The sequence below is a fragment of the Ornithorhynchus anatinus genome, chromosome 16 (genome assembly GCF_004115215.2).
Source record: "Ornithorhynchus anatinus isolate Pmale09 chromosome 16, mOrnAna1.pri.v4, whole genome shotgun sequence".
Classification (NCBI taxonomy): Eukaryota; Metazoa; Chordata; class Mammalia; order Monotremata; family Ornithorhynchidae; genus Ornithorhynchus; species Ornithorhynchus anatinus.
In genome coordinates, this window is record NC_041743.1 from 40,918,469 (window position 1) to 40,946,318 (window position 27,850).

The 27,850-nt window shown below is 49.8% G+C and overlaps 1 protein-coding gene and 1 non-coding gene across 4 annotated transcripts in view; both read left to right on the forward strand.

Moving 5' to 3' along the window:
* NFYC (nuclear transcription factor Y subunit gamma) overlaps nt 1-27,850 on the forward strand; it is a 67,826-nt gene that overhangs the window by 30,214 nt on the left and 9,762 nt on the right. For 2 of the 3 annotated variants that reach the window (XM_029080918.2, XM_001507129.5), the window contains exons 2-5: nt 16,769-16,881; nt 21,568-21,639; nt 22,705-22,818; nt 25,143-25,238. In XM_029080918.2, coding sequence (XP_028936751.1) covers nt 16,777-16,881; nt 21,568-21,639; nt 22,705-22,818; nt 25,143-25,238 — 387 coding nt within the window. In that variant the 5' untranslated portion in view covers nt 16,769-16,776. Of the gene's footprint in view, nt 1-13,209; nt 13,414-16,768; nt 16,882-21,567; nt 21,640-22,704; nt 22,819-25,142; nt 25,239-27,850 lie in introns of those variants that run through there. The other variant, XM_029080919.2, reaches the window with a different exon arrangement.
* On the forward strand, nt 27,205-27,299 carry MIR30E (microRNA mir-30e). The gene has a single exon (NR_034867.1). It is a non-coding gene; the product is annotated as a microRNA mir-30e (primary transcript).

The following is a 27,850-nucleotide window of genomic DNA, read 5'->3' on the forward strand; positions in this document are numbered from 1 at the left end:
CATTTAATCAGTGGTATTTACTGAGCACTTACTATGTGCAGAGCACTGTCCTAAGTGGTTGGGAGAGTACAGTACAAGAGAAATTAGCAGACACATTCTCTGCCCATGCCAAGCTTACAGTCTAGAGGTAGCTGCATCGGGGACGCTACAGTGTCCAAAGAACTGCCCCTGGGAGAACTGAAATGCAGGATGTCGTGATCTGGAGGCGAATACCCAAGACCCTCACTGTGACCTTCCCGGCTAGAGGGACTGACACATACTCCCCTTCCTTTCCTAGCAGTTTCTTGCACTAATTTGGAAGTATTTCCTTGTTTGCAAATTTAACAGATTCAAAGTACGGCAAGAATGACTCCCCATTTTATAAATAGGGGGGATAAGACAGTCTTCCAATTTTTAAAATACCATATTTCCATGCCTCTGGCCCAAGATTTTTTTTCTCCCTTCCCTCCCCTTTTTTTAAACATGTCAACACAAATCACTGAAATTAGAGATGGAGCAAAGCCATTGGGTCACCTGCTCCAATCCCCAAAGGGGTTTAGGGTAGCGTGACTTCTAACAAATCTTTTCAAGTTCTCGGTCCTGCCTTTGCTTCGCATATTTTACCGTAAGGAAAGTGAGAAGGATTTGATACAGATACAAGTCTCGAAGTTTTCCATTCTTAATCTCTCTATGCCACTTATATGTCGGACTAAAAACAGTTTAAAAGCAGGAGCTCCTCTCTACCCGCATGGCGTAGTGGGAAGCATCATAGTGTAGTTGATAGGTAGAGCATGAGAGTCAGAAGGTCATAGGTTCTAATCCCAGGTCCGCCACTTGTCTGCTGTGACCTTAGGTAAGTCACTTCACTTCTCTGGGTCTCACTTAACTCATTTGTAAAGTGAAGTGCGGGAAAGCGACTGTGTCCAACCCAATTTTTGTATCCAACCCAGCACTTAGTACAGGGCCTGGCACATAGTAAGCACTTAACAAATACCGTAATTATTATTGTCTGGTCACCTTGAGCTATGGGCCTGTTGGGAGATGAGAAGGTTGATCTTGATGCTCGTTTTTTGTTTTTTTACAGTATTTGTAATGTGCTTACTATCTAACAGCCCCTATACTGCGCACTGAGATAGGTAGAAGTTAATCGGGCTGGCCACCATTCACGTCCCACATAGGGTTCACAGTCTTAATCCCCATTTTACAGATCGATCAATCAATGATATCTATTAAGTGCTTCGTACGTGCAGAGAGCAGAACTGAGTGCTTGGGAGAATAGAGCCCAGCATAATTAGCAGACATGTTCCCTGTCCATAACAGATGAGGTAACTGAGGCAAGGCAAAGTGAAGTGACTTGCCCAAGGTCACACAGTAGACAAGTGGACAGTCATTCTAATTAAGGATTTGGATTCTGCAAAATACACTCCTTGAAGGCAGGGATCATGTCTAAAGCTATTGCACTCTCAGTACAGTGCTCTGCACACAGGTAGCACTCAATAAATCCCATTGATTGGCTATCGGCCTGCATTTCTTTGTGGTTCTCCCTCGTACTTAGACCGTGAACGTCATGGGGGACCCGATCATCTTATGTCTACCGCAGTAGATGGGGTAGATAGTATAGTAAGCACTGAACAAATAACACAGTTATTATTGTGGTGTCACCCCAGCTTTGATTCGAATCCGCAAACTTCCAAGTTTCTCTGAGTGTCAAGTTTTTCATTGGTCTTCTGAGCCAACAATCCAAACCCTTGAAAGCTTTCAAAATTCACCGAGTTCCAAAGATCTACCATCTCTTTCCTTTTAATACTCTTCTCCTAAGTGGTTGCTTCACTGGTGGTAATAATAATAATAATTGTGGTATTATTATTATTATACTACACTGTACTAAGCACTAGGTAGATATAAGATAATCCGGCCAGACACAGTCCCTTCCCCTAATAGGGCTCTTGATATTGGTTTAGTATTTATTGCTTTGCACAGAGAAAGCGTTCAGTTAACACGATTGAGTGAATGAGTTTATCTAGTGCTCACTTGCAGGGTGGTGCACTGAACTAGGCCGTTGGGAAGACCAGAATAACAAAGTGACACTTTTGCTGCCCACAAGGAGCTTACACTCTATAGGGGAGGTCAACCCCAGAATAGTGATCTCCCCTTTGCCGATCACTTGTCGTCTTCCCTCCAACCCACCCGGTGCCGGACAGGGGGACGGAATAGCCGAAAATCAGGCATTTCACCAGAAGGCTGAATGAAAGACCATCCTAGACAGGGAATGATGATGTTTCTGGGGCCAAAGGACTTGGAGAATTTGGGAATATTTTTGGTTGTGTGGTTTTTTGTTTTGTTTTTTATGGTATTTGTTAAGCGCCTACTAAATGTCAAGCAGTGGTCTAAGCACTGAGGTAGATACAAGTTAGGCAGGTTGGACATAGGCCCTGTCCCACATGGGGCTCACAGTATAAGTAGGAGGAAGAACAGGTATTGAATCCTCATTTGACAGTTGAGGAAGCTTAGGCCCAGAGAAGTGAAGTAGCTTGCCCAGGGTCACACAGCAGGCAAGTAATGGAGTTGGGATTAGAACCCAGGTCCTCTGGCAGACTCATGCACTTTCCATGCTGCTTCCTGTGGGAATGAAACATTAGAACAGTGCTCGGCACATAGTAAGCGCTTAACAAATGCCAACATTATTATTAGAGTATAAACTTCTCTAGAGCAGGTTCTTGACTTCTACTGTATTTTCCCCAAGACCCTCTAATACAACTTTCTGCACAGCGTAGGCACTCGATCAATACCGTGGGGTAGAAACAGGACAGACCCCTTCTAGCCAACACAAACATTTCTCCAGTTTTCTAATGTACTCAACACAAGTTGTTTTTCAGGAAGCATGGTGAACTGGCTTTCAAAGCCCTTGACGCCAGTGACTTGTGTGCTCTGGTAAGAGGCAGAGCTATTCTCTATAGTCGGAGTTGAATCGACTCTGGGACCAAAGAAACAGTCTGTCTTCTCAGTCGATCAGTCGGTAGTATTTATTGAGCACTTTCTGGGTATAGAACACTGTACTAAGTACTTGGGAAAGTACAGTTGGATAGAGTTGGTAGGCATGACCCCTGCCCATTATAAGTTATTTATTCCTATTAATGTCTGTCTCCCCCTCTAGAATGTAAGCTTGTTATGGGCAGGGAACGCGTCTACTAATTCTGCTGCATTATACTCTCCCAAGCACTTAGATCGGTGCTCTGCACATAGTAAGTGCTCAATAAATAGCACTGATTGAGCGATAAGGAGCTTACAGTCTGCAGTCTACAGTACCCTTACCTGTAAAATGAGGATTTCAGTACCTTCCTGCTTACAGTGTGAGTCCCACCTGGGACCTGATGATCGTGGCTCAGTGGAAAAGAGCCTGGGCTTCGGAGTCAGAGGTCATGAGTTTGACTCCAGGCTCTGCCACTTGTCAGCTGTGTGACTGTGGGCAAGTCACTTCACTGTGCCTCAGTTACCTCATCTGTAAAATGGGGATTAACTGAGAGCCCCACGTGGGACAACCTGATTCCCCTATGTCTACCCCAGCGCTTAGAACAGTGCTCTGCACATAGTAAACGCTTAACAAATACCAACATTATTATTATTATGCAAGGGCTTAGTACAGTGCTTGGCATATAGTAAGTGCTTAACAAATACCACAATTATTATCATCATTTTTATTACTGCAGGTCCAGGGTCCCTTCTTGGCAACTATTTTTTCCCCACTTTGGTCAGCAAGCCTGCCACAGGGGAATGTGGAAGCTTGTTATGGGAAGGGAACATATCTGCTAATTCTGCTGTATTGTATTCTCCCAAGCACTTAGTACAATGCTCTGCACATAGTAAGCACTCAATAAATACCATTGATTGATGAATACCCTGTTGAAGCTAGATGCTCTTGCATCATCTCCCCCCTCTCCCTGTCTTACATAGTAAGTGGGACATGTTCAATGCTCAGGCGCTTTTTTTTCCCCCGTAGCAAAGGTGGGTCAGCTGCCAGTTTGAAAGTTTAGCTGGCCTTTAAGCCGAACAAGTTCAGGCGGCAGCAGCCTCTTGGGAAGCCGTGTTCCGAGTTCGGGATTGGTTTCTCAGAAGTCGGCTTCAAAGCGGTCTCACAGCTGGGCCCTGGGGACTAGAGCCGAGCACTGTCCCACGGAGAACAAGCCACATCGATCAGGGGTGGAGAAAGCGGCCTCCCCTTCTGGTGTTTTTTCTTTGTTTGGTTTTTTGTATGTTATATTTTAAGTGCTTACTCTGTGCCAGGCACTGTTCTAAGCGCTGGGGTAGGTACAAGCTAATTAGTTGGGACACAGTGTGTCCCATTTGGGGCTCACAGTCTTAATCCTCCACTTACAGATGAGGTAACGGAGACACAGAGAAGTGAAGTGACTTGTTCAAGGTCAACGGACAAGTGGCGGAGCCAGGATTAGGACCCAGGTCCTGACAACCAGGCCTATGCTCTGTCCACTGGGCCGGGCTGCTAGGTGGTTCTGAGGCAGAGTAGGCGAGGCAGTGGCTTCTAGGTAAGAGACTCCAGTCGTCGTTCAGCTGCTTGGTGGTCTGAGCCGGACGTCAAAAAACACGGCTCGCTCCTTTCTGTCTCGCCCTCGCACTTGGACCTGTAACCTGTAAGCACTAGCTATTCAAGTTCATTGTGGGCAGGGAATGTGTCTGTTTATTGTTATATCTTACTCTCCCCAGTGTTTAGTACAATGCTTTGCATACAGTAAGCGCTCAACAAATACGATTGACTGTCTGACCCATCCTCAGCCCCACAGCTCTCAGGTACATAACCCTAATTTATTTATAATGACGTCCATTTCTCCCTCTAGACTGTAAGTTTGTTATGGACAGGGACGTGTCTGCTAATTCTGTTGCATTGTTCTCTCCCCAGTACTTAGTACAGTGCTCTGCACGTGGTAAGTGCTCAATAGATATCACTGATTGATTGAGAGACTGGTGGGCTGGGAACGTATCTACCACCTCTGTTGCATTGTGCTCTCGCAAGCGCTTAGTGCAGTTTTGTGCACACAGGAAGCGCTCAGTAGATAACACTGACAGATGGACTGTGGAAAAGGACCCCAAGCTTCATCATCAGGCTCGGTGGCTCGGTTTTCAATGTCGTTGGGCTGCCTCTCCCGGACTTTGGGGACAGGCTTGTTCCCTAACCATGCCTCCTTCCCTAGCCGTCTACGTTTTGCAGAATAAAATAATACATCTTTTATTCAGCCCCTGGAGGACCACATTTCCCCCCCCCCCCTTTTTTTTTTTTTAGAGTACTACTCATTAAGTGCTTACTATGTGCCCAGTACTGTACTGAGTGCTGGGGAAAATATAAGATAATCACGTTAGCCGCAATCCCTGTCCCACAAGGAGCTCACGGCCTAAATAGGAGTGATTAGGATTTAAACTCCATTTTATAGATGAGATAAGGGAGGCACAGAGAAGTGAAGTGATTTGCTCCAGGTCCCACAGGCAAGCAAGTGACATCCAGGATTCCAGAACCCTGCTCTTTCACTGTGGGCAAAGAATGTCACATTGTTATATGATACTTACCAAGTGCTTAATACAGTACTCTGCACACAGTAAGTGCTCAATAAATGCGACTGACTGACTGACTAGGCTGGGTTACTTCCCTTCTACCCGATTTCCAGCAAATTACTTGAGTGGGACTGTAGGTCCGTGAGGGCTGGGGTCACGTATATATCATATTTTTCTCTCCCAGATGTTTATAGAGAACTTAACTAAGCAGTAAGGATGTGCTGGATACCATTGATTTGAACATTCATAATTGTGGAATTTGTCAGGCACTTCCTATGTGTCAGGCACCATACGAAGCGCCAGGATAGGTACAAGCGAATCGGGTTGGACATGGGGCTCACAGTCATAATCCTCATTTTACAGATGAGGTAACTGAGGTACAGAGAAGTTAAGTGACTTGCCCAAGAAGCTAGATCCAAATCCGACATGATAGCCGGGAAATCATTTGAAGGTTCACCCAAGTAGGAGGGCAGCCACTTTTGTCTGCTCGAAGCTGGGGGTGGATCCAGCATCTTGTATTAAGGCTCAGTGTTTGTTGTGTGGCGTGATTAATTACCGGGCACTTCCCGAGAACATTTGTCATAAAGAGCAATGTTCTACTAAAGGGCAGTGCTCATCTTGCTTTTGGTATTTTTTTTCCTCTTTTTATGTTGGCTGAAGAGTTATGTTTTTAATTCTCCTGGCCTGCAGTTCTGGTTTGCTCTTTTCGATACATGGTGTCAAAGAGCAGAGTCTAAAGAAGTGAAATACAGGTGAGCCTCTCATCCCTCGCTATCAGAAAGACCTTATTGTGAGTGTGGCAGGTCCAGGACCTGGTATCCCAGCAGTCACCTATGGCAAACTGAGCTTTCTCGTTCGGGCACTTCATTAACAGAGAGGTTTTTTTTGTGTGTATGGAGAGAAAGAGAGAGAGGATAGAATGGGAGAGAGGGAAAGAAGGCGGGAGGGAGATTTTCTGTGTGTGTGTGTGTATTTGTGTGTGTACACACACACTTAGGAAGAGTGGTAGCCCCGATTGTCAATGCAGGTACAATATTCCATGCACCTGACTTTCGGGGACAATTAATTGGGTGGCTCACCCTACCTTCCTGTCCCTTGGAATGTAATGATCAGATTGGTTCTTGGCAGTGGGAAGAGGGAAGACGAAGTCATTCCCAAAGACCGAATCAATGTCCAATCAGAAATCAAATGTCAGCGGAAGGAGCAAGTGTGTCATGTCATAACGGAGGGAGGCTAGGCAATAACACGAGTGGAAAAAGCAACGGAAAATGAGACTAGGAGGCACTGGAAAGGTGCAGAAGTGCTCAGAAAAGTTTTCAGGTGGCTCAGCAAACTCAGCCTGCGCTCACGGCTGCCAGAACGCTCTTGGATTTATGTAACCTTGTCCCCCGGCCGACACCAGGCCAAGGTTTTCCAGCAGAGATTTTGGAAACAGTGAGAATATTGTTTCTACGGAAAACTTGGATGCTCAGGTTAGGCACGATCTTAGGAAAGGGAATTGGAGCCATGGGGCACCACCCAGAGATGCCACGTGGCCTAGTGGATAGAGCACGGGCTTGGCAGTCAGGGGGACCTGAGTTCTAAACCCCGGCTCAGCCACTTTTTTGCTGTGAGACCGTGGGCAAGACACTTCACTTCCCTAGGCCTCAGTTACCTCATCTATAAAATGTAGATTTAAGACTGTGAGCCCCAGGTGGGACAGGAACTGTGTCCAACCTGATTAGCTGCATCTATCCCTGTACTTAGAACAGCGCCTGGCGTATAGTAACCACTTGAAGCAGCCCATTAAAAGAAAAGAGAGAGAAAACCCTGTCATCTGACTAATCCAGCTGAATGTGTGCAGTGATCTACTCACTTCACCTTACCTTCAGACCATGGTAGTGGACAACTGAACTGAGAAACTGAGGGCCACCTGAAGATCCTTTTTCTTTAAATCCGCAAGCCATAACTCCCATGCCTGATTAGCCCGTGGGCAAGTCGCTGACTTCATTTTCCATCTTCCCAGTGCCTCCCCAGGGTACAAAAGTGGAGTTGGAATTGTTCACGGATAAGAGAGAGTTTTATTAAGTCGCTCGTTTCTAGGAATACGAGATCGTAAAAGTTCAAACCTCACCTGCAACTCACCCACCTTTTGATTGTAGAGGGCAAATTATATGGTAGCAGAGAACCCTACAGCCTGCCTGCAGATTTGATTGTTCTTGTTGAAGCTATTGACACCAGGAAGCTGAGTAAGTCAGTTCTCCAAGTGACTTGTCCGTGCCTTGTCTGTCAGTTGTATTTCTTGAACGCTTACTGTGTGCCGAGCACCGTAATAAGCGCTTGGGAGAGTACAATAAAACAATCTAACGTACACATTCCCTGCCTATGTGGGACAGGGACTGGGTCTAACCTGATTATCTTCTGTCCACCCCGGTGCTTAGTATAGTGCTTGACACGTAAGCACTTAATACCATTACTTATTCAAAGCCCTCTGTAGCCTTAAAGGTGGTTATTAAGATTCCCTTTATTCTTCAGTTCTTGAGAATAAATATGCCAGTTCCTCAGAGTGCCTTACGTTGCCCACCCAGGACTCACAGTCTGTCTGAGCTCCATTTTACAGGTGAGGTAACCGAGGCCTAGAGAGGTGACGTTACTTTCCCCAGGTCAGGCGGGGTGGTTGGGGTGCTTCACGGGGCTGGCTGGCTCTCCTTTTCCCAACCCTTTAATTGTGTTTGGTGCCCTCAGCTCTCTCTAGGTGCGGGGGCTTGGGGGCTGGGGGGTCGGGGTGGCTCTCTCCCCAAACTCAATACAAGTGCAGCCACTAAAACTGGAAATGCCTTCCATCCAGTCAGGGACAGCAGTTTCTTCTAAGTCCGCACTTCATGCCTAAGATCTCCGTTTTTTTCCCGCTATCTGTTAAGCACTTACTCTAGGCACTTACTGTACTAAGTGCTGGGGTACATTCAGAATAATCGGGTCGGAAACGGTCCCCGTCCCACATAGGGCTCGCAGTCTTAATCCCCATTTTACAGATGAGAGAACCGAGGCCCAGAGACGTGAAGTGATTTGCCCAAGTCGCACAGCAGATGAGCGGCAGAGTCGAGTTTAGAAACCACGTCCTCTGACTCCCAGGCCCGTGCTCTTTCCTCTAGACCATGCTGCTTGTCCTCTCTGTTGCTCTCCTTCCTCTCTCCCCTTGTCTCTTGGGCCTCAGCCCTTTTTCTCGTGGCTCTTGGGGTCTGCAACTCGGGGTCCATACTTGGCACTTCACCCTGTGCAGGCTACAAAAGACTATAGTAGAGAGACGGAAATGCGTCCCAACAGCCGAGCCAGGGCCTGAAGAAGGAGTATATGTCACGGTAGGAACTGGGCAATGTGTAATAAAAGCCTAAATTAAGATGCCCACTCTGTTACTTATTGTGGTGTTTGGTGCTTCCTCTCTGGGGTCCAGGCAGATATGGTTGAGAGTGGATTTGGAAGGGCTGAGCCCGAGGAGAACAAGAGCTCGGAAGAATTCCCAAAGGGTCTTCAGGGATGAGGCTCTCCCCACGCCCCCCACTTCTCCCTGGGATGTGGGTGGTGACGGGAGTGGGTGGGGGGAATCGGGCCACTGCCTCAACCAGTGAAAGCGTCCACCGGACCCTCAAGCCGGACAGGTGGGTTTTCCCAATCTCATTGAATTAAGCAGCAGCACGGCCTAGTGGAAAAAGCATTGGTTTGGGAGTCAGAAGGACTTGGGTTCTAATCCTCGCTCCACCACTTGTTGTGTGACCCTGGGCAAGTCACTTCGCTTCCCTGGGCCTCAGTTACCTCATCTGTAAAATGGGGATTGAGACTCTGAGCCCCATGTGGGACAGGGACTGTGTCCAACCTGAGTTGGTTGTATCTACCCCGGCACTCAGAACAGTGCTTGGCGCATAGTAAGCACTTAAATGCCATAATTATAATTATTCTCTGCACCTCAGTTACCTCATCTGCAAAATGGCAATTAAGATTGTGAGTCCCATTTGGGACTTGCACTGGGTCTAACCTGATTAGCTTGTATGTACCCCAAGTGCTTAGTAAGTGTTTAACAAGTACCATTTAAAAAAAAAAATTCAGTTGCATTTATTGAGTGCTCACTGTGTGCAGAGCACTGTACTAAGCACTTGGGAGAGTACAGTACAACAATAAAACAGCCACATTCCCTGCCTCTTCCCCTATGGTCTTGCCTTGCACCAACAGATTTTGGAGACCAAGCGTATGTGTTGGTGATCAGTTCTCTCCCCACCCCCGATTCTATTAATGCCGCAAGTTGAGCTAACTTGCTTAGGACGCCCACATAAATTCGGGTCAGAGGTTTGGTCTCCCACTCATGCTTTCTTAGGTAAGATAGCCCGGTGCCAGAGGCACAGAATACAGCAGTGGGTAACTGGAACCAGCCTCCAGCTAAAAGATTGCTCTCCGTGAGAAATCCATTCCTCTCAGACTTGCCTCTGGTGAGAATCCACTAGCAATCGTCTTGAACAATTGCTTTCAAAAGGAACCTGCTTTCTTGACCTCACCTAAAGGCCCATTCTTCTTGTTGGGCAGAGAGGATATCTGTCCTTTCATCTTCTTCTGCCCCAAAGCCATTCTACTATTTGCCCCCCCCACACACACCCCTCCCCATCCTCCTAAGGATATTGGCGGGGTATATTAAGAAGTTACTCGGTGATCAACATGGTGACAGGTACATGGTGGAGAAGCAGCATGGCCTAGTGGATGGAGCACGGGCCTGGGAGTCAGAGGTACCTAGGTCCTAATCCTGGCTCATCCATTGTCCACTTTGTGACCTTGGGCAAATTACTTTTCTGTGCCTCGGTTACCTCACCTGTAAAATGGGGATTAATACTGCAAGCCCCATGGGGGAAGCAGCGTGGCTCAGTGGAAAGAGCCTGGGCTTCGGAGTCAGAGGTCGTGGGTTCGACTCCCGGCTCTGCCACTTGTCAGCTGTGTGACTGTGGGCAGGTCACTTCATTTCGCTGTGCCTCAGGTACCTCATCTGAAAAATGGGGGTAAACTGTGAGCCTCACGTGGGACAACCTGATTACCCTGTATCTACCCCAGCGTTTAGAACAGTGCTCTGCACATAGTAAGCACTTAACAAATACCAACATTATTATTATGTGGGACATGGACTGTGTCCAACCTGATTAGCTTGTAGCTATCTTAGTTCCTGGTGCATAGTAAGCCCTTAACAAATACCATAAAAAAAAAGAAGATACAAAGTTAGGAGATCAAACATGGTCCCTGACCCTTGCGGGGCTCTATCTTATCCCCATTTTCCAGATGAGGCACCTGAGGCTTAGAGAAGTTAAATGACATGCCCAAGTCCTGAGGCTTCTTAAGTCCCTGTGATTAGCTCTCACGCTATCTGGTTTGACACACAATTAGCACTCAATAAATACTATTGATTGATGGATCTCATGCCAGGCACTGTACTAAGTGCAGGGGTGGATACAAGCAAATTGGGTTGGACACAGTCCCTCTCCCATGTGGGGCTCACAATTTCAACGCCCATTTTACAGATGAGGTAACTGTTTTTGAAAGTAAACCATTTTCGTTTAAGAGCACTCTCAATTGTGAGTGAACTGGGCCCAGAGTGGGATTTGCCCAAGTTGGCCCACCTTGAGGAGATGTAGAATAAAGGAGTTTTTTGTTGGGTTTTTTAAAGGTATTTAAGTGCTTAATATGTATTAAACACTGTTCTAAACACAAGGGTAAATATGAGTTAAATAGGTAGGACACAGCCCATAGGGCTAAGGGAAAGGGAGAACAAATATTTCTTCCCCATTTTACAGTCGAGAAGTTAAGTGACTTACTCAAGGTCACAGAGCAGCAAGTGGCAGAACCAGAATTAGAACCCAGATCCTCTGACTCCCAGGCCTGTGCTCTTTCCACTAGGCCATACTGCTTCTCAGCGTGGTTGATCTGATTTCTCAGTCAGCTTCCCAGCCTCCTCTCTCGTCCTGAAGATTTTTATTTAAAACAATTGCTTTATCCTGTTGGCCAGGTCCTAGCATTGAGATGCATTTCAAGTAATTCAGTTAATGAATACAAATGATAAATATTACAAGTGGTAGTCTGAATAGTAAAAACAAATCCCATTGAAGTAATCTCAGCAAATGTAGCTTGAACAATGACTCTGCCCAAGCCTGGTCATCTTCTCGTTTGGCTATTTGGCACCATTGGTGATTTAACAGGGGTCAGGAAGGGGTCATGGCTTTGAGCCCTTCTGGCATTTAACTGAAACCAACAGAGCAGAACAATATTGGGTCCTTCCAGGCCCAGATGGGGCCAAAATCTGTGATTCCCAAGTTTTGTTTTTGGGGGAGGTGTTTTTTTTGGTTTGTTGTGGGGGTTTTTATGGAATTTGTTAAGCGCTTACTGTGTGTCAAGCACTTATCTAAGCCCTGGGATTTCGTCTAAGTAGGAGGGAGAACAGGTATTCAATCCCCATTTTACAGGCGAGGTAACTGAGGCCCAGAGATATGATGGGATTTGCCCAAGGTCACGCAGAAGGCAGTTGGTAGAATTGGATTAGAATCCAGGTCCTCTGACTCCCAGAGCCAGGTTCTTTCCACCAGTCCATGCTGCCCCTCAACTTCCGATCGAAGTTGCTTTCGAGGGACAATACGTACACCCACTTCTCCTAGTAGGAGATGGTTGGGACCTCACAGAAACCCGCTTTCAGGGACTCCGGCCCCCAGTCCGCCTCTCTCGAAACCACAGCTCGCCTTTCCCCACAGTCCCATGGAACCAGACAAAATATCCTTGAATCCTGCACCTTAAAGCCAAAAAGCTCAGGGACACAGCCCACATTACTGCAGGGCTGCCTGCACTTCGTGCCGTCTCCTGTTTGCTTTGTTAGCTCACTTGTTTGGAGAGCAGAATGAAGTCATCTGGATTCTCCATCAGGATTTCCTGCTTCGCCGTCTTGGTTCTTTAACCGTTTGATCATCATCTCCCAGCTCTGCTTCGAGAGGAACCACACTGTTTTGGCGGGGGCAGAAAAAAACGTCCCACACGGTGAAGAGTGGGTAGACGTAGTCCCTGTCCACTATGAGCATAGAGTCTAGAGAGGGAGGCAAGGGGTAAAGCTAGGATCGGAAGCCAGGACTTGTTGCCACGAGGCCACACTGCTCTCCACTCATCTCAGGGAACTGAGACTTTTCCAGTGGTTGTTATCTATTATCCACAGGGCCTAGTCCAGTATATTGGACTGCTCATTTCTGAGCAAAGGTGTGGGAAGATCAAGTTCCAATCCTCCCCTTCCTGTGACGAAGCCGACCGCTTTCTTCTCCAAGTATCCATGAGAGGTGCTAGGGAAAGTTATCAGAAAGCAAAAGCTAAAGTTCACAGAGAATTTCTGTCAGAAATCTGAAATGAAATAAAACAGTCTTGGGTTTTTCACACTACTGCCATCTCCCTGAGCAAATGAACCTCTCAAACCAAGCTTTGGTGTTTTGGGTGTATTTTTTTTTAAGTGCAGCAACTCTTTCCTGTTTCCAAAAAGCTTTAGTAACTTTCTTCCGTGTGACCCATATTGCAACAGCTTGTGGCCCCAAGCCAACCATTTTAGGGATTCATTCATGCTCATGCAGGCTCATCTTTACAGATGTTCCGCTGCCTCCAGTCCCTTTTGGTGAAATTCAAGGGAAAGGGGCCAGCACACAGAGCGGCCTCTGAAAGTCTCTCTGCCATGGGCCGACTGGGTGCCCAACCCAAAGTGAGTGGCGGGATTTCTTCTTGGCATCTCTGGGACGTTCCAACTCCTGGGAAGCACTCGTCGCAAAATTGTTGTGAACTCGGCTCCCTGAATCCTAAACCCCACTGCACCAGGGGCTGTGCTCCTGGACACCTCTCCGAGGCACGGTGAGAACCTCCCCCTCTAGGAAACGGTCGACTTTTCCTCCCTGGCCTCAGTGGGATGAGCACGCATCCGCCATTGGGTTCGTGTCAGAGAAGCAGTTTGGCCTAGTGGAAACAGGGCGAGCCTGGGAGTCAGTGGACCTGGATTTGTCCGCCATGTAACCTCGAGCGAGTCACTTCTCTGGGCCTCAGTTCCCTCGTGTAAAATGGTAATTCAATGCCTGCTCTCGCTCCGCCTTAGACTCTGAGCCCCCAGGTGGGACCTGATGATCTTGTAACTGTACCAGTATGTTTAGTACAGTGCTCTGCACACAGTAAGTGCTCAATAAATATGATTGAATGAATGAACTGCGCTTGGCACATAGTAAGTGCTTAATAATTACCAACACCATTATCATCATGCTGTTTTTTTAAGAGGACTAGAATTGCAGGGGAGAGTCCGTGAGACACTCTATTTCCACACGTTCTTGGGGAAGATAGAACCCATGACTAGGATCTACACACCTGAATTCCTAACCTTGCCACTGGCTTGCTGTGTGACATTGGGGAGGGCACCACACCTCTCTGGGCCTTTGCACTGTTACTGAATAGCTCCCACCAGACTGTAAACTCACTGTAGGCAGGGAATGTGTCTAGCGACTCTGTTGTATTGTACTCTCCCAAGCGCTTAGCACCCTGCTCCACATACAGTAAGCACTTGGTGAAAATGATTAATTGGTAACTCCAGGAAAGCAGTGTGGCTTAGTAGAAAAAGCAAAGATCTGGGAGTCAGAAGACTTGGGTTCTGTTGCCGGCTCCACCACGTATCTTCTGTGTGACTTTGAGCAAGTCACTTCACTTTTCTGTGCCTCAGTTCCCTCATCTGTGAAATGAGAATTAAAACCGTGAGCCCCATGTGAGACATGGACCACATCCTACCTGATTATCTTGTATCTACCCCGGCGTCTAGTGCCTGGCACGTAGTAGGTGCTCAACAAATGTCGTAGGAAAAAAAACCCCTCCCCTGAAGGGTCTGCAGCTACCTTAGAGCCGTACCCCAGAGCCCCTTTGCTCTTCGCTAAACCATGTTACTGAAAGATGAAAGCCAATGGATCAATCCTTGCCCACAATAAGTCATTCCCCCCCCACCTCCAACCCCTCCTATTTTAAATGGTATTTGTTAAGCACTTACTGTGGGCCAGATGCTGTACTAAGCACTGGGGTGCTGATCAGGTTGGACACACTCCCTATCCCAGTATGGAGCCCACAGTCTTCATAACCATTTTACAGAAGAGGTAACTGAAGCACAGTGATGTCAAATGACTTGCCCAAGGTCACACAGCAGACGTGAAGGTAGTACTGGAACCCAGGTCCTTGTGACCCTCAGGCCCATGCTGTGCCTAGTAGGCCATGCTGCTGCCCTGCCATTTAAGTCCTCTCCCTCACTGCCCCCCAGCAATGTTTGAGCCCCCCCTGCCCTCAGGGATTCACACCCAGCTCCCATTAACTGAAAGAAACTGGCCTGCAGCTCCTGGAGCAGAAATTGGCTACTCTCCTTTTCCCATTACATCACCACACACCAATGCCATGACACCCGTGTTGAAATCATTTTTTTAAAGATCTGGCTCTAGCCCCTCCCCTTACCCCTCCCCCCTCTCCCTTGAACTTTGTAATATATACACACTGGTTAGGTTTGTTTTTAAACAAAAACATCAAAGAAATCTTGGGGGACACCCTCCCCCTTTACCCCCCACCAATCCCAAGAAAGGATTTAGAGTGATTTGGTAATTCTCCCAGTTCAGCACTGGCTTTGTTCGGCTTTGTGCAGACCAGAGGTGGCCGGCGATTCTTCCCAGCCCTCACACAAATGCTTCTTAGGCCTGGAGAGTAACAAGCCCTGTCATGCAGCGATTTGCTTTATTCTTTGCATCCCGTCAGGATCAGGCCGTTCCTAACTAGCTAGCCAGCTGTCTGCCAGCATTCCGTCACCAGCACGTTCGAGCTTTCCACATCCTTCCCCGGTCCAGGAATTCTGTGGGGAGCCCCCTCGTGGTCCCCCTCTCTCCCACCCTTTCGTGTTTAATTAAGCTGTTCCTTTACAGCCCTATTTTCTGCCAGGCAAGCACTTCTGGCCACCTGGAAAAATCCGCTCTTCTCTCTTCAGGACCGCAGAACTCTTAGCAGCACACGGATAGCACAGCCGGGCTTTTTGCACCCTTCCCGTCACCCTCAACCAAGAGCAGTCTCTCGAAACCCGGCTCTGTATTTGTTAAGTGCTTACTATGTGCCAGGCGCTATATTAATACCTACAAGTTGCTCAGGATGGACACAGTCCCTGTCCCACATAGGACTCATAGTCTTAATCCCCATTTTACAAATGAGGTAACTGAGGCACAGAGAAGTGAAGTGACTTGCCCAGAGCTACGCAGCAGACAAGTGGTGGAGCTAGAATTAGAACCCAGGTCCTTCTGACTCCCAGGCCTGTGCTCTAATCCACTAGGCCACACTGCTTCCCAAGCTGCCTTCTGCCTGGCAGCAAGCCTCCGGTTGTTATGAAAGTGGAGGTGATTTTGGGGGGTTTGCTCCTTCCCGCCGCCCACTTTTCCTCCTGCGTTTGGGTCTTCCCGATCTTTCAGGGCATCTGGCAGATCCGTCCCGGAGTCAGAAAGAGCTCGTTGACTGTAGGGGAGAGGAGTCGGTCGGCCTGATGGAAGTGAACGAAACTCTTGCTCTTCCACGAGCTTTTAGGGTGTGATAGTAGCTGGTGGAGGCCAGGAGGATTACAGCTTCAGAGGGAAGGGAGAAGGGTGAGCTGTAGCTTTTGAGCATGTGGGCAAAACCGGACGCACGTGTTTTTCTGTGGAGGTTTAAGCATCGGAAATGCTACTGGAAGCATGTGATGTCCCTTTCGATCCATGTTAATCACTTGTATTTTTGAGTGACTGCTGTGTACAGAGCACTGTGCTAGGCACTTGGGAGAGCACAATAGGGTAGATCCAGTAAGCACAGTCCCTGTTTTCAAGAAGCTTATCATCTAATGGGGGGGAGGCAGAAATTTAAATAAATTACAGATAGGGGAAGCGGCAGAGGATAAAGATATAAGGCAAGAACCCCCACAGAACTTGCACCGCCAAGGGGTTCTCCTCCAAACTCTTCACTTTGAGTGAGGGGGGTGCAAGGAGGGCTAGAGAGTCTAGTGGGGATGGATATCAGGAGGGGACAGGCTGGGCCACCATCTGGGCTCTTTCCAGCCACGATTGGCACCATTCTGATCCCGGCGGAGATCTGAACTGAGCGAGGCCGGGCCCCCGGGACCAAGGACCGTCCCTAGCGTGGACGCCTGTGGTCTCACGAATCCATTCTGTTGTTTCTTCCTCAGCTCTCAGAATGTCCACAGACGGCGGGTTTGGCGGAGCCGGCAGCAGTGATGCCCAGCAAAGCTTGCAGTCCTTCTGGCCCCGGGTCATGGAAGAGATTCGGAATCTGACAGTGGTAAGACCGGCTCATGGGGAGGCCGGGGGAGACGAACTGAGGAAAGAGGTAGCATCTCGAAGGGGATTATCTTGAAGGCAGTAGTTGGTGTGGGGTTTTTCCTCAGTGTCACGCCTGCTTCCCAAAACCAAGCCCCATGAAAGAGGAAAGTCCCTCGGGCCTGGCTTTGAGGAGGGAAAATTGAAAGTCTGCATTGCCCAAGTCAGGGAAGTGCCTGGATCCCCAGAAGCAGAGGATCACATGGGAGCAGGGTTGCCTCAGCGGCCATCTTCCCCCAGGTCCATCATTTGGGAAGGGCAATTCAAGGAGGAGCTAAGAATCCGGTCCCCTTCAGACAGGGATTAAGGGCCCTGGAGCCCTCAGTGATCTTCCACCGACGGTCTTCATGGCCTCGACAAATTTCCCCCCATCTGAAGTGATCTGTGACTCTGAGAATGACCCACGGACTCAGGCAGCTCAGGGTCCACCTGGTGGGATCTGTCGGCTGGGGCTACTAAGCCTACGGTCGTGTGTTACTATGCTACCCAGTGATGGGGGACGGTGGCAGGAGAGAGCCAGCCAGTGGGGAAGAGGCGGGGGAAGGCCATGGAAAGATCCACTGGAGGGGAACCTGGATCGTCATACCTCTCCCTGGAGCTGTGCCCCATAATCAATGAATGGTATTTATTGAGAGCTTCCCCTGTGCAGAGCACTGTACTAAGCACTTGGGAGAGTACAATACCCAGAGTTGGTAGACATGTTCCGTGCCCACAGTGAGCCCTCCTCTCCAACACTCTCCAGGCTGACACACACACTCTCTCTCTCTCTCTCTCTCTCTCTCTCTCTCTCTCTCTCTCTGACTTCTGTCTCTGTTTCTACTCTCTCCTTCCCCCGGCCCCTCTGTTTTTCCTCCTGGAGGGGCAAGTTGGTTTTAGATTGTTCAGACTCCTGACGCACACCCAGGAGCACCTAAAATCCAACCAACATCCTAGTTGCATTGATGTACTAGTTGATGATTGTAATTAGGAAGCAGACTTCATGATTTGCCCAGACTCTTGCTTGACCAAAAAGCTGGGTTAGCCTTCTCTTGGAATGTCCCAGAGAAGAAGCTTGAAGTGACGCATAATCAATCGATGGTATTTATTAAGCCCTTACCGTGTGCCGAGCACAGTATTAAGGGGTTGGGAGAATGCAGTAGAGCTGGTAGTCATGATTCCTGTCCTCAGGGAGCTTACAGTCTAGTGGGGGAGATAGACATTAAAATAAATTATAGGTAAGGGGCGATGGTTAGAAAGAATAGTACGCAGGTGATCTTCCCCTTTTTTTATATTTGTTAAGCACTTACTATGTGTCAAGCACTGTTCTAAGCACGAGGATAGATACAGGTTTATCAAGATGGACACAGTCCTCCATGGGGGACACAGTCTAAGTAGGAGGGATAATGATTTAATCCCCATTTTACAGATGAAGGTAACTGAGTCACAGAGAGGTGAAGTGATTTAAGGTCACACAACAAGCAGTTGTCAGAGCCAAGATTAGAACCCAGGTTCTCTAACTCCCAGGTTCATGCCCCATCCACTGTGGCCTCCACAATGCTTTCGAGGCGTGAAACTATATTTTTATTAATTACCAGCAGTATTGCTTAGCATCCTAGAATCCAGTCTGTTGGGCCCTTCGGGGCTGCCTGTTTTCTGGTTTGGCACTTTCCAGCTGTACAGTGACATCTTCTACCAAGCATTAACCAACTCGTGAGTGTGATACTATTTGGATCGAATAAACTCCAGGAGTGTGGTCTTGGCCACTTAACTGTCTCCTTCCCAACCAGCGGAGTTTTGATTTGTCGTTCTGTCAAGCGGGTTTGCTGACCCAGCAGATTTGGACAGCCTGTTAGGATTTAGGCATCGGGCCAGTCTATCTTTAGGTGGATGGTCTCTAACAGATGTTTAAAAAAGACTTTTTTCTGAAGACCCAGACTTCTGTATATATGGCAGCGGAGGAAAAAAGATTTCCTTGAACATTCTTCTGAGGAAAATTGACCTGAATTTACTTCTTCATCATCATCCACTGCACGTACTGTGTGCAGAGCACTGTACTAAGCACTTGGGAGCAGATGGTAGATTTAATCGATGTGCTCTCTGCCCTCAAAGAGCTTTTAGTCTAACAAGAGGGAGAGAAGTCGTCATAAATTTTACCTACCCTGTCCTCTGCCCTTTGACCTCATAAAATCTAGCAATTTAAAGTCTTGGCTCTCTCCTCAAAATCGGTCCCCACCACCAAGCAGAGCTTTTAGAAAACAGTTGAAACTTCTATCAAAAATGCATAATTGTGTGGTTTGGGGTCTTTGTGCACTTTTGGCCCTCCCTCTCTCCCCAAAAAGACTTTCACAGCATCATCAAAGGCATTTAGGCTCCCAAATTAACATATCTCTTGTCAGACATTCAAAAAATAAAGTGTATCAGAACTGCCCAAGTAGAGATGAAGCTTATGAAAATGCCCCAAAAGCGTTAGAGACCAGAAAACTCCAAAAGGTAGAATTTAATTTTCCTTTGCACACCTCCCTACCTGGAGAAAAACTAGGTTTGAAGTTTCAGTGGCCAGGCCTGCTCCCCAAGTCAGGCAGTCACCTGTCATGGAATTCAATGATTTGATTTCTAATTGTTGTGAAGCCTAACGTACAACTAAGAAGCAGTGGCCGTCAGCAAATGCTTAGAAAACTGCTGCTTTTTTCTCAGGGTGGGTGGAGAAGCTTAGAATAGGGGTAAACTCACTTTGGGCAGGGAATATATATGTTTATTGTTAGGTTGTTCTCTCCCAAGCCCTTAGTACAATGCGCTACACACAGTAAGTGCTCAATAAATACAATTGAATGAATGAATGAGGAACACAGTATTACTTTAGCACCTGTAAAAACTCAGTGTGCATTTGGTGTGGCTTAGGAAGCCAGCCCTCCTCTGTGAGAGGATTATCTGTCTGATCCCAGCATCAGATTTTAAATTGCCAACAGCTGACCACTTGCCCCCAGGCTGCCTTGGCTAGCAAGAGATGGGCCACCTCCCACCAGCATGTGGCCGGTTCCCTCCTTTGCCCGGTTCTGCCAGGGACCTTCCCCGTTTTTGTGTTCTCCCCAACACCTCTGCTCTGTCCATTAGTGCCCAAACAGCCAACTGGAGTGTGCCTGTTATCCCAAAACTACAGGTCATCGTGGCAGTACGCGGAGCCCTCCTGTTACGTTGGTTTCTCTCAGAGAGCTGGTGCAGCCTGTCCCACAGAACATAGGAGTGATTATTGATTGATGAAAACACCTCCACACCCCAAACCATCTCCCCTCAGTGAAGTCGCCAGAACCAGACTTCCGGTGCCTCTGCCGCTCCAGGGTTAGCCGGCAGTCTCGTAGAAAACGTTGCTACCTAATTTGGGAAAGGAAAAGATGAAGAATTGGTGTTTAAAGTTTGCTCGGCTGGACAGTAGCCAGGCAGCACGCTGGGTTTGCCCTTGGTCCAAAATTCCCCACAAGACATGCAGAAGTCAAGCGGCGGAGGCGCTCATTTCTATTTTTCTCCAGGGCTCGTGGAGGGGAGGGTCAGCGATGTTATAAGAAACGAGTCTATTGTCTTTCACCGGCTCGGAGCTCTGATTTCCCAGCGGCTCGGAGGAAGTGCTTCCCGCCGCCCCCCGCCCCAGTTAATGACACTGGGTTCAAAACAATAGCCACTGTCCCATAAGACAAAAATGAGAATTCCAGAGTCAGCACCCCTCAACCTAGGGAGTCAGTGTGTGGGCACCTGACCCCCAGGGTGATCATCCTGATGTCCCCGGGGGTCTGTGAGGGTCAGCTTCCAGTACCGCCCCCCACCACGACCCTCACTGTGGCGATGGTCGTATTCTACAATCGCCTCCTTCATCTGGCCCGTGCACAAATGTCTTTCTCTTGAACAGCAAAACCTTTAACCACAAGTGATTGAATGGCCCAGGTCAGTAAAGAGAGCCACTTTCTTCCCCAACCTCCTGCCGCTGCCCCAGCCCCAATCCAGAGCAGAGACTCCTCTTTTCCGCCTCACTCTTTGAGCACAAGCCAGGAGGCCAGGCCTCGTAGTGTTCTCTGAAGGTCAACGCTGACTCCCGCTGTCGGACCCGCCTCCAGGAAGCAAGAGGCGAAGCTGCACCGGAGGGCCTGTGAGCCAAGTGGTAGCGTGCTCGGAAGCCCCCCCACCCCGCCCCCAAATCTCTGTGACTGGGAGGGGACAGAGCCCGGAAATGGCCCGGGCCTCAGGGCTGGGAGCATTGACTTCCCAAGCCGCCCACCGATGAGTTGGGCCATCTGCTGCCAAACTAGCCACTCAGCCCAAGACTCCGGGGGTGGCTGCCTAGTGAAGCGTCCTTGGAATTTGAATCAGACTCTCCCTGGGAACTTAGGCTTTCCCAGGGCTGGGGCTTCCTCCAGGAGAGAGTAAAGAAATGCTCCCTAGATGGACTTTTTTTTAATTCCCTCCTCCCCCTCAACCCATCTCCAGTGAGACCCTGTCTCAAACTAGTGACACGTAGACAGCTTAGAAACTTTGGGCGGGTTCACCAAAGTTTAATTCTGCTGCAATTCCTGATTTCCTCTGCTCCTTCCTCCTTCTACTTCCCCCACCGAGAAAAGCTGAGGCCGTCAATCTCCCGGCCGGCTTATCTGGATGTTTATGCCTCTCCCGTTGGTCGTTGCAGAAAGACTTCCGTGTGCAGGAGCTCCCACTGGCCCGTATTAAGAAGATCATGAAACTGGATGAAGATGTGAAGGTAAAATTGAGATTTGGTTCTGGGAAGTCCAAAATGACAGCCCCTGAAACCATGCCAGTGGGTGTCACTCCTCCCTTCTCCCTAGAGCCCAAGGTGGAATCAACCCAATGAACCGGTTTGGAAATGAAGGCCTCCCTTGAGCTGAAACGAGTGATTACGATTGCATTTGGGGGTGGAGAGCGCCCTGCTCCTCCCCTGGCTAGTGAGGGATAGAGTCTCTTTTCCCGGAGGCCCTAAATATCCACTGACGATCGGAAGACAGCTGAGACCCTCCAGGCCCTGAGAGGCTGGAGTCTAGACAGTTGCTAGGTAGTCAGGAGGTTTCTAGTTAGCACTGCTGGAGCTCCAACATCCTGCTGGGGCTTGAGCTGGTCTCCAAAGCCTTCGGCGCTTCAGATTGCCCGACCAAAGACCCCCTCTCTCAGTGCTTGGGTCTCAAGCTCTGGTGAGGAGGGAGTTGGGAAACTTGGTCCCCCCAAGTTCCCACTCCAGGAGGATGGATCTTCTTTTAGGGGGAAGAGTATTTCCCTGCTTTCTTTGCCCACCTCCAGTCAATCAATGGTGTATATTGAGCGCTTACTACATGCAGAACACTGTACTAAGCGCTTGGGAGGGTACAATACAATAAGCTCCTTATGGGCAGGGAACATGTCTGCTAATTGTTCGATACAGCACAATTAGCGGAGATGTTCCCTGCCTATAATGAGTTTATGGTCTAGTGGGGGAGACAAGCATTAATATGTATAAATAAGTAATTTGTAATATATAAAGATGTATACGTAAAGTGGTGTGAGGTTGGGGAGTGGGATGAATACCAAATAGGTGGGACCCCCCCACCCCACCCCTGGGGGTCTTCTGCCCCGGAGCTGTGGTGTTGGGAAGGATAGTGGGGCTCCTTTAAGCCCCGGGCCCCCAGCCCGGATGGTCTCTGAGCCACTCCGTCTATAGTCTAGTCCAATCTGGTCCAGCGTGATGGACAGGGGCTGCTTGGGGTGGGGTTAAGAGTTGATTGGGAGCCTGCCCTGGTCAGCGGCAGTTGAGGTCAATGCCCGGTTTCCGTTGCAGATGATCAGTGCCGAAGCCCCCGTCCTGTTCGCCAAGGCTGCCCAGATTTTCATCACAGAGCTGACCTTGCGAGCGTGGATACACACAGAAGACAACAAGCGCAGAACGCTCCAGGTACCTGGGGTTTGATGGTGGCAGCCAGTGGTTAGGGGATGGGAATGCTGGGGAACAAGAGGGGGGGCTCATTTCCCCTTCCTGGGGTCCTGAAATGGTGTAGGACAGGTTAACTAGGGCCAGAAATGTTCTGATATATCGTGCAGACGAGCAGTAACTGGCTTCTCTGCCTCCCTACCCATTTAAAGAGGCTCCTCTGGCCATGGATCATCGTAATGTCCTCGGGCTCTTGAAGAGACATAATTGTCATTCCCCTGGCCCCCGTGACTCAGAGGCTCCAACTCCCACAGGGTTCCTGGACCCGCTCCCTCCAGTCACTGAGAACCAAAATGCAAATGCTTGTCCTTTCATTTATCTGATCCCAGGAAGGAGGCGGTGCTGGGTTGGGGTCTAGCGTCTCCACAGCGAAGCCAGGACCGACACCCCCTCGGAGGGGAGGCCGGCGGAAACCCAGCGGCCTCTCAACCCCAGACCCGACGGGACATGCCCGTCCCCCAAGGGTCTCGGGCTCTTCAGCCTCTCCCACCTCACCCTGCCCTTCCGCTTTATTTTTCATTCAGAAAAGCAGCGTGGCCTAGTAGCGGATAGTGCACGGGCCTGGGAGTGAGTCAGAGGGACCTGGGTTCTAATCCCACCGTCACCACATGTGACCTTGGGCAGGCCACTTAACTCCTGTGCCTCAGTTACCTCATCTGTAAAATGGGGATTGGGACTGTGAAGCCTATTTTGGACGGGGACTGTGTCCATCCTGATTAGTCTGTATCTACCGCAGTGCTTAATACAGTGCCTGGCACATAGAGCTTAAACACCATAAAAAAGTAAAGCAGCTTTTGCATTGCTTAGTTGCTTAATGGCCATCCCCTCTGATGGTCCTCCAGCTCTGGTGTGATGGGGATCAGTCCTAGCACCCTTCATCCTGATAGGAGAGCATCCAGAGCCGAAGTCCTGCCCTGCCCTGCCGTTTTGTTTTCCCTCCGGGATTTTGTTGTTGGTTGTTGTTTTTGCCTCTGTTTCCTCCTGCCGGAGTGAGCGGCTTTTATACGAGCGGTTGACGTCATGGAGAATTTGAGACCACCCCCCCACGCCCCCCCCCCGGGCCCTTTTCTCTCGCCTTCATGAGCCCTGTCAGAGTCCAGTCGTGGCCAGCCTCGGGTTTGGGGAGCGGCTGTGTAATATTCAAGCCAACAGCTATCTTATCAAAAGCGCAGTTGGCAGGATCGTGGGGCCGGAGTTTTGCATTTCAGTGGCCCGGGGCCATTACGGCATCAAGGGAAGGAAGAAACGGAAATTTTCCATCCACCTGCTGTTTTGTCCAAAGAACCGGCATGCATAATGCCATGAAGTTTGGGATCATCTGAGGTTTTGACCTTGTTTTCGTGTCACTGCCCGGAGACAGGCAGCTTCCCGCCTGGGGAAAGCCAAATTACCGGGCCCTCTCTTGCACCCTCAAGTAGAACCACCCCGAACTCCAAGTGCTCACTGGACCTCTCGGGCCATGGCCTCATTTCAGGAAGATCTAATAATTGTAGTATTTCTTAAGCGCCTACTGTAGGCCAAGTGCCGTATCAAGTACCGGGGTAGACAGAGCGTAAGCAGATTGGACACAGTCCCTGCCCCGCATGGGATTCACTGTCTAAAGGGGAAGGAGAACAGGTTCCGAATCGCCATTTTACAGATGAGGAAATTGAGGCTCAGAGAAGTGGAGTGACTTTCACGAGCCACACAGCAGATGAGAGGCGGCTGGGATTCAAACCCAGGTCTCCAAGCTCTCAAGGTTTAAAGGAGAGAATTGAGGAAGGACTTGGCCTGGGAGATGGCGATGAGCCCAGCCTCTGCCTGCAAGCGGCAGGATTGCCTCCTACGGGACTCGAGGCAGTCCCGCAAGGAGACCTAGATGGATCGATCAGTGGTATTCATTGAGCGCTTACCGTGTGCACCGGGTGGTGATTAGGGCTCTTTGAAGGGAGGTGGAGAGCTAGAAACAAAGGAACCAGCCCGCTTCCGTGTTGCTGCTTTTGCCTCCAGTTTCAGTCTCTGGCAGCTGAGGAGCCAATTCCTGACATAGTTTACGTCTGTCACACCGGGCTGAACTGTCGTCGCCTCCTTTACTGTTTCCGACACCAGGTGCGCCCTCCAGTCTCCTCACGTTGTTTGGGGGTCAGGTCTCCCTCTGTAGGTGAGGTTGCCCTGTCAGACCATCCAGCAGCTCTCCCGGCGGGTGCACCGGGCGCATGCCAGCTTCCCTGCTGTGTCTCGTGCTGAACACACAGAGGCCCGGGGATTCACTGCCCCCAGCCTGAATGTCCCTCTGGTTTCCATTGCAGCGGAACGACATCGCCATGGCAATCACCAAATTTGACCAGTTCGACTTCCTCATCGACATTGTTCCCCGGGACGAACTCAAACCCCCGAAGCGCCAGGTGAGTTGGGTGGGCGCCGCCAGTGCCCGTGAGCCGAGACCATCGTCGATAGGGCCCCCGGCACCGGAGTTGGAGAAGTAATGCGTCTTATGGATAGTGCACGGGCTTGAAAGTCAGAATGACCTGGATTCCAGTCCTGGCTGTGCCACTTCTCTGGACCTCAGTTACCTCATCTGTAAAATGGGGTTTAAGAATGTGAGCCCCATGTGGGACAGGAACTGTGTCCAACCTGATTAACCCCAGTGCTTAGAACAGTGAGTAGCACCTAGTAAGTGCTTAACAAGTATCATAGTTGTTATTTCTATAATTAGGCTCGCCTTCCCTTCCAGCCCCAGCCTACTAAATGTTCTTCTCCGTCCTCTTTCCCTAAATCAGCTCCCGTTATGCCGGCAACTAGTAAGAGACAGAGGTGGGAAGGCCTGGGATGCACATTTTCCCAGGAAACTTGTGACCATTCTTGGTCAGAGGGAGAGAGAGCAGGGTTGGGGGATTGCTCAAGAGTAGGAAAGGTGAATTGGTGAAACGGTCCTCCCGAAACCCCAGCAATCAGTCATATGGTGGTATTTATTGAGCGCTTACAGAGTGCGGAGCACTGTACCGAGTGCCTGAGAAAATACAACACAAATGGACTTGGTAAACTTGACCCTTGCCCAGAGAGAACCGGCACTTAATCGCTGTTTTGTTCACCTTAACAGATGGGGAAGAGAGGGAATCGTGCCCCTGGCGACCCTCACCTTGGCTTCTCCGGGTCAAAGGTGTCGTGCTTTTTACTTGACCAGGGCTGCAGGCTTAGGCTCTCTGCCTGGCAGTTGAGCTCTGTGCGGACGGGGCTATTTCCAACATTCCTAGCTTCACATTCATAGGAACCGATTGCAGGGTGAACGTTGCTAGCCTCAGAGTTGTGAAGCAGTCATAATAATTACTCTTGTGGTCATATTTACTAGGCACATTCTGGTGCACCAAACACTTTGTAGGTGTGAGCCCAATCAGAATGGACCCAGCCCCCACCCCACACGGGGCTCATAATCTAAGAGGAAGGGAGGCAGAAATCTAATCTTATCCCCATCGTCCAGTTGAAGAAACTGAGGGCCAAGAGGAATATGTGACTAGCCTAAGGTCACACGGCCACGGAGTGGCCGAGAGGGAACGCGAAGCAGGTCTCCTGACTTTCGGTCCCATGCTCTGTGCAGTGAGCCGCACGGCCTCTCATGGTAGAGTTACCAGGAACAGCAGCCAGTCAAACCCCTAAAGGAATGGCAGTGAGGATCCAAGTCGTACCTTCCTGCCACCCTGCCCCACTCCCACCTTTTCAACCGCCTCACGGCACGTCTCGTCACAACCCCTGTCCTCGGCTCTTTCCCCCTCCGGGAGGCTCCAGGAAAAATGGGAAACAGGACACACGGTGAGTCAGGTGGCAGGTGGCCGCACCTCCCTCAGCCTCGCCCGCTTCCTAAACAACACGGTGCCTGACACCGGCTGTTGGGGAAATGCGGCTCCAGTGAGTCGGTGGGTTGTGCTGGCACCGGTGAGTTCAGTTGGACTTCGCCAGTTTCGTCCCGCAACTTCAAATTACCTCTCCCTCCCCGGCGTTGCTTGTACTTAGGACATTTACTGAACACAGGGGGCCAGGCAGCATGTTAAGTGCTGGGGAGGTTACAGCTCACCAGGGTGGACAAGTCCCTGCGCCTCCCAGGGCTCAAAATATAAAGCTGGGGGAACAAATGTCTTCTGCCCATTTTAGAGAAGAAACAGAGACTCAGAGAGGTTAACTGACTTGCCCGAGGTTGGCAGATAAGGAGAATTGAATGTGGAGGGTGAGCCTCATTTCGGTACTCTTGGGGTGGACGGAGATGGGCGGCTGGAGAGAGCCCCTCCTCCCACCTCCACCACCTCCGCTCGGAAGCCAGCGAGACAGAGCGAAGCTTGTTGTCCCCCGGGGACCGAGTGCCGTACCCCGCGCGTCCTCGACAGTCTTTGCTACTGTAAACATCCTTGACTGGAAGCTGGAAGGTGCCGAAGGAGCTTTCAGTCGGATGTTTACAGCGGCAGGCTGCCACAGTCGGCCCGACCCGCCAGCCTGCGCCAGGATGCCCCCAGTTTGTGCAGGGAGAGGCCCAGAATGCCGGACCTTCCTCCCCTTCGGGTCCCCGCTGGCTGCAGCCGGGTTAGTTTGCCTGCTTCTGAGTGAACCCAGCCCCGAGTCCATCTTACTCTGCTAGGTTTTTCATCCCTCTACTTGGAGGTCACTGGGATGGGGCATCGTATGTCCACCACTCCCTCTTCTCCAACACCCCCCCAAAAAACAGCCCCATTTGGGGCTCTCTCTTCAAGCCAGTGCCAGCACGAGGGAGACTCGGGATGGCCTTTTTAAGAATGCCCCGAGTCCCAGTGGCTCCTTGGCATCTGGACACTCCTCCAGGGGGACTGTGACCCTTGTGGCAGCACACTCCTGAGAGCCCAAAGTACACGCTCGCTCTCTCTCCATTCCCCCGGCTCAGGAGGGACGTGGCAGCATGCCCTCCTGCTCCAGCGGCAGGGATGGCCCTCGGGGGTTATTGTCGATTTCGCAGTCTGGCATCCCACCGGCTGACCTCGGCCCTCAAGCCAGGGCG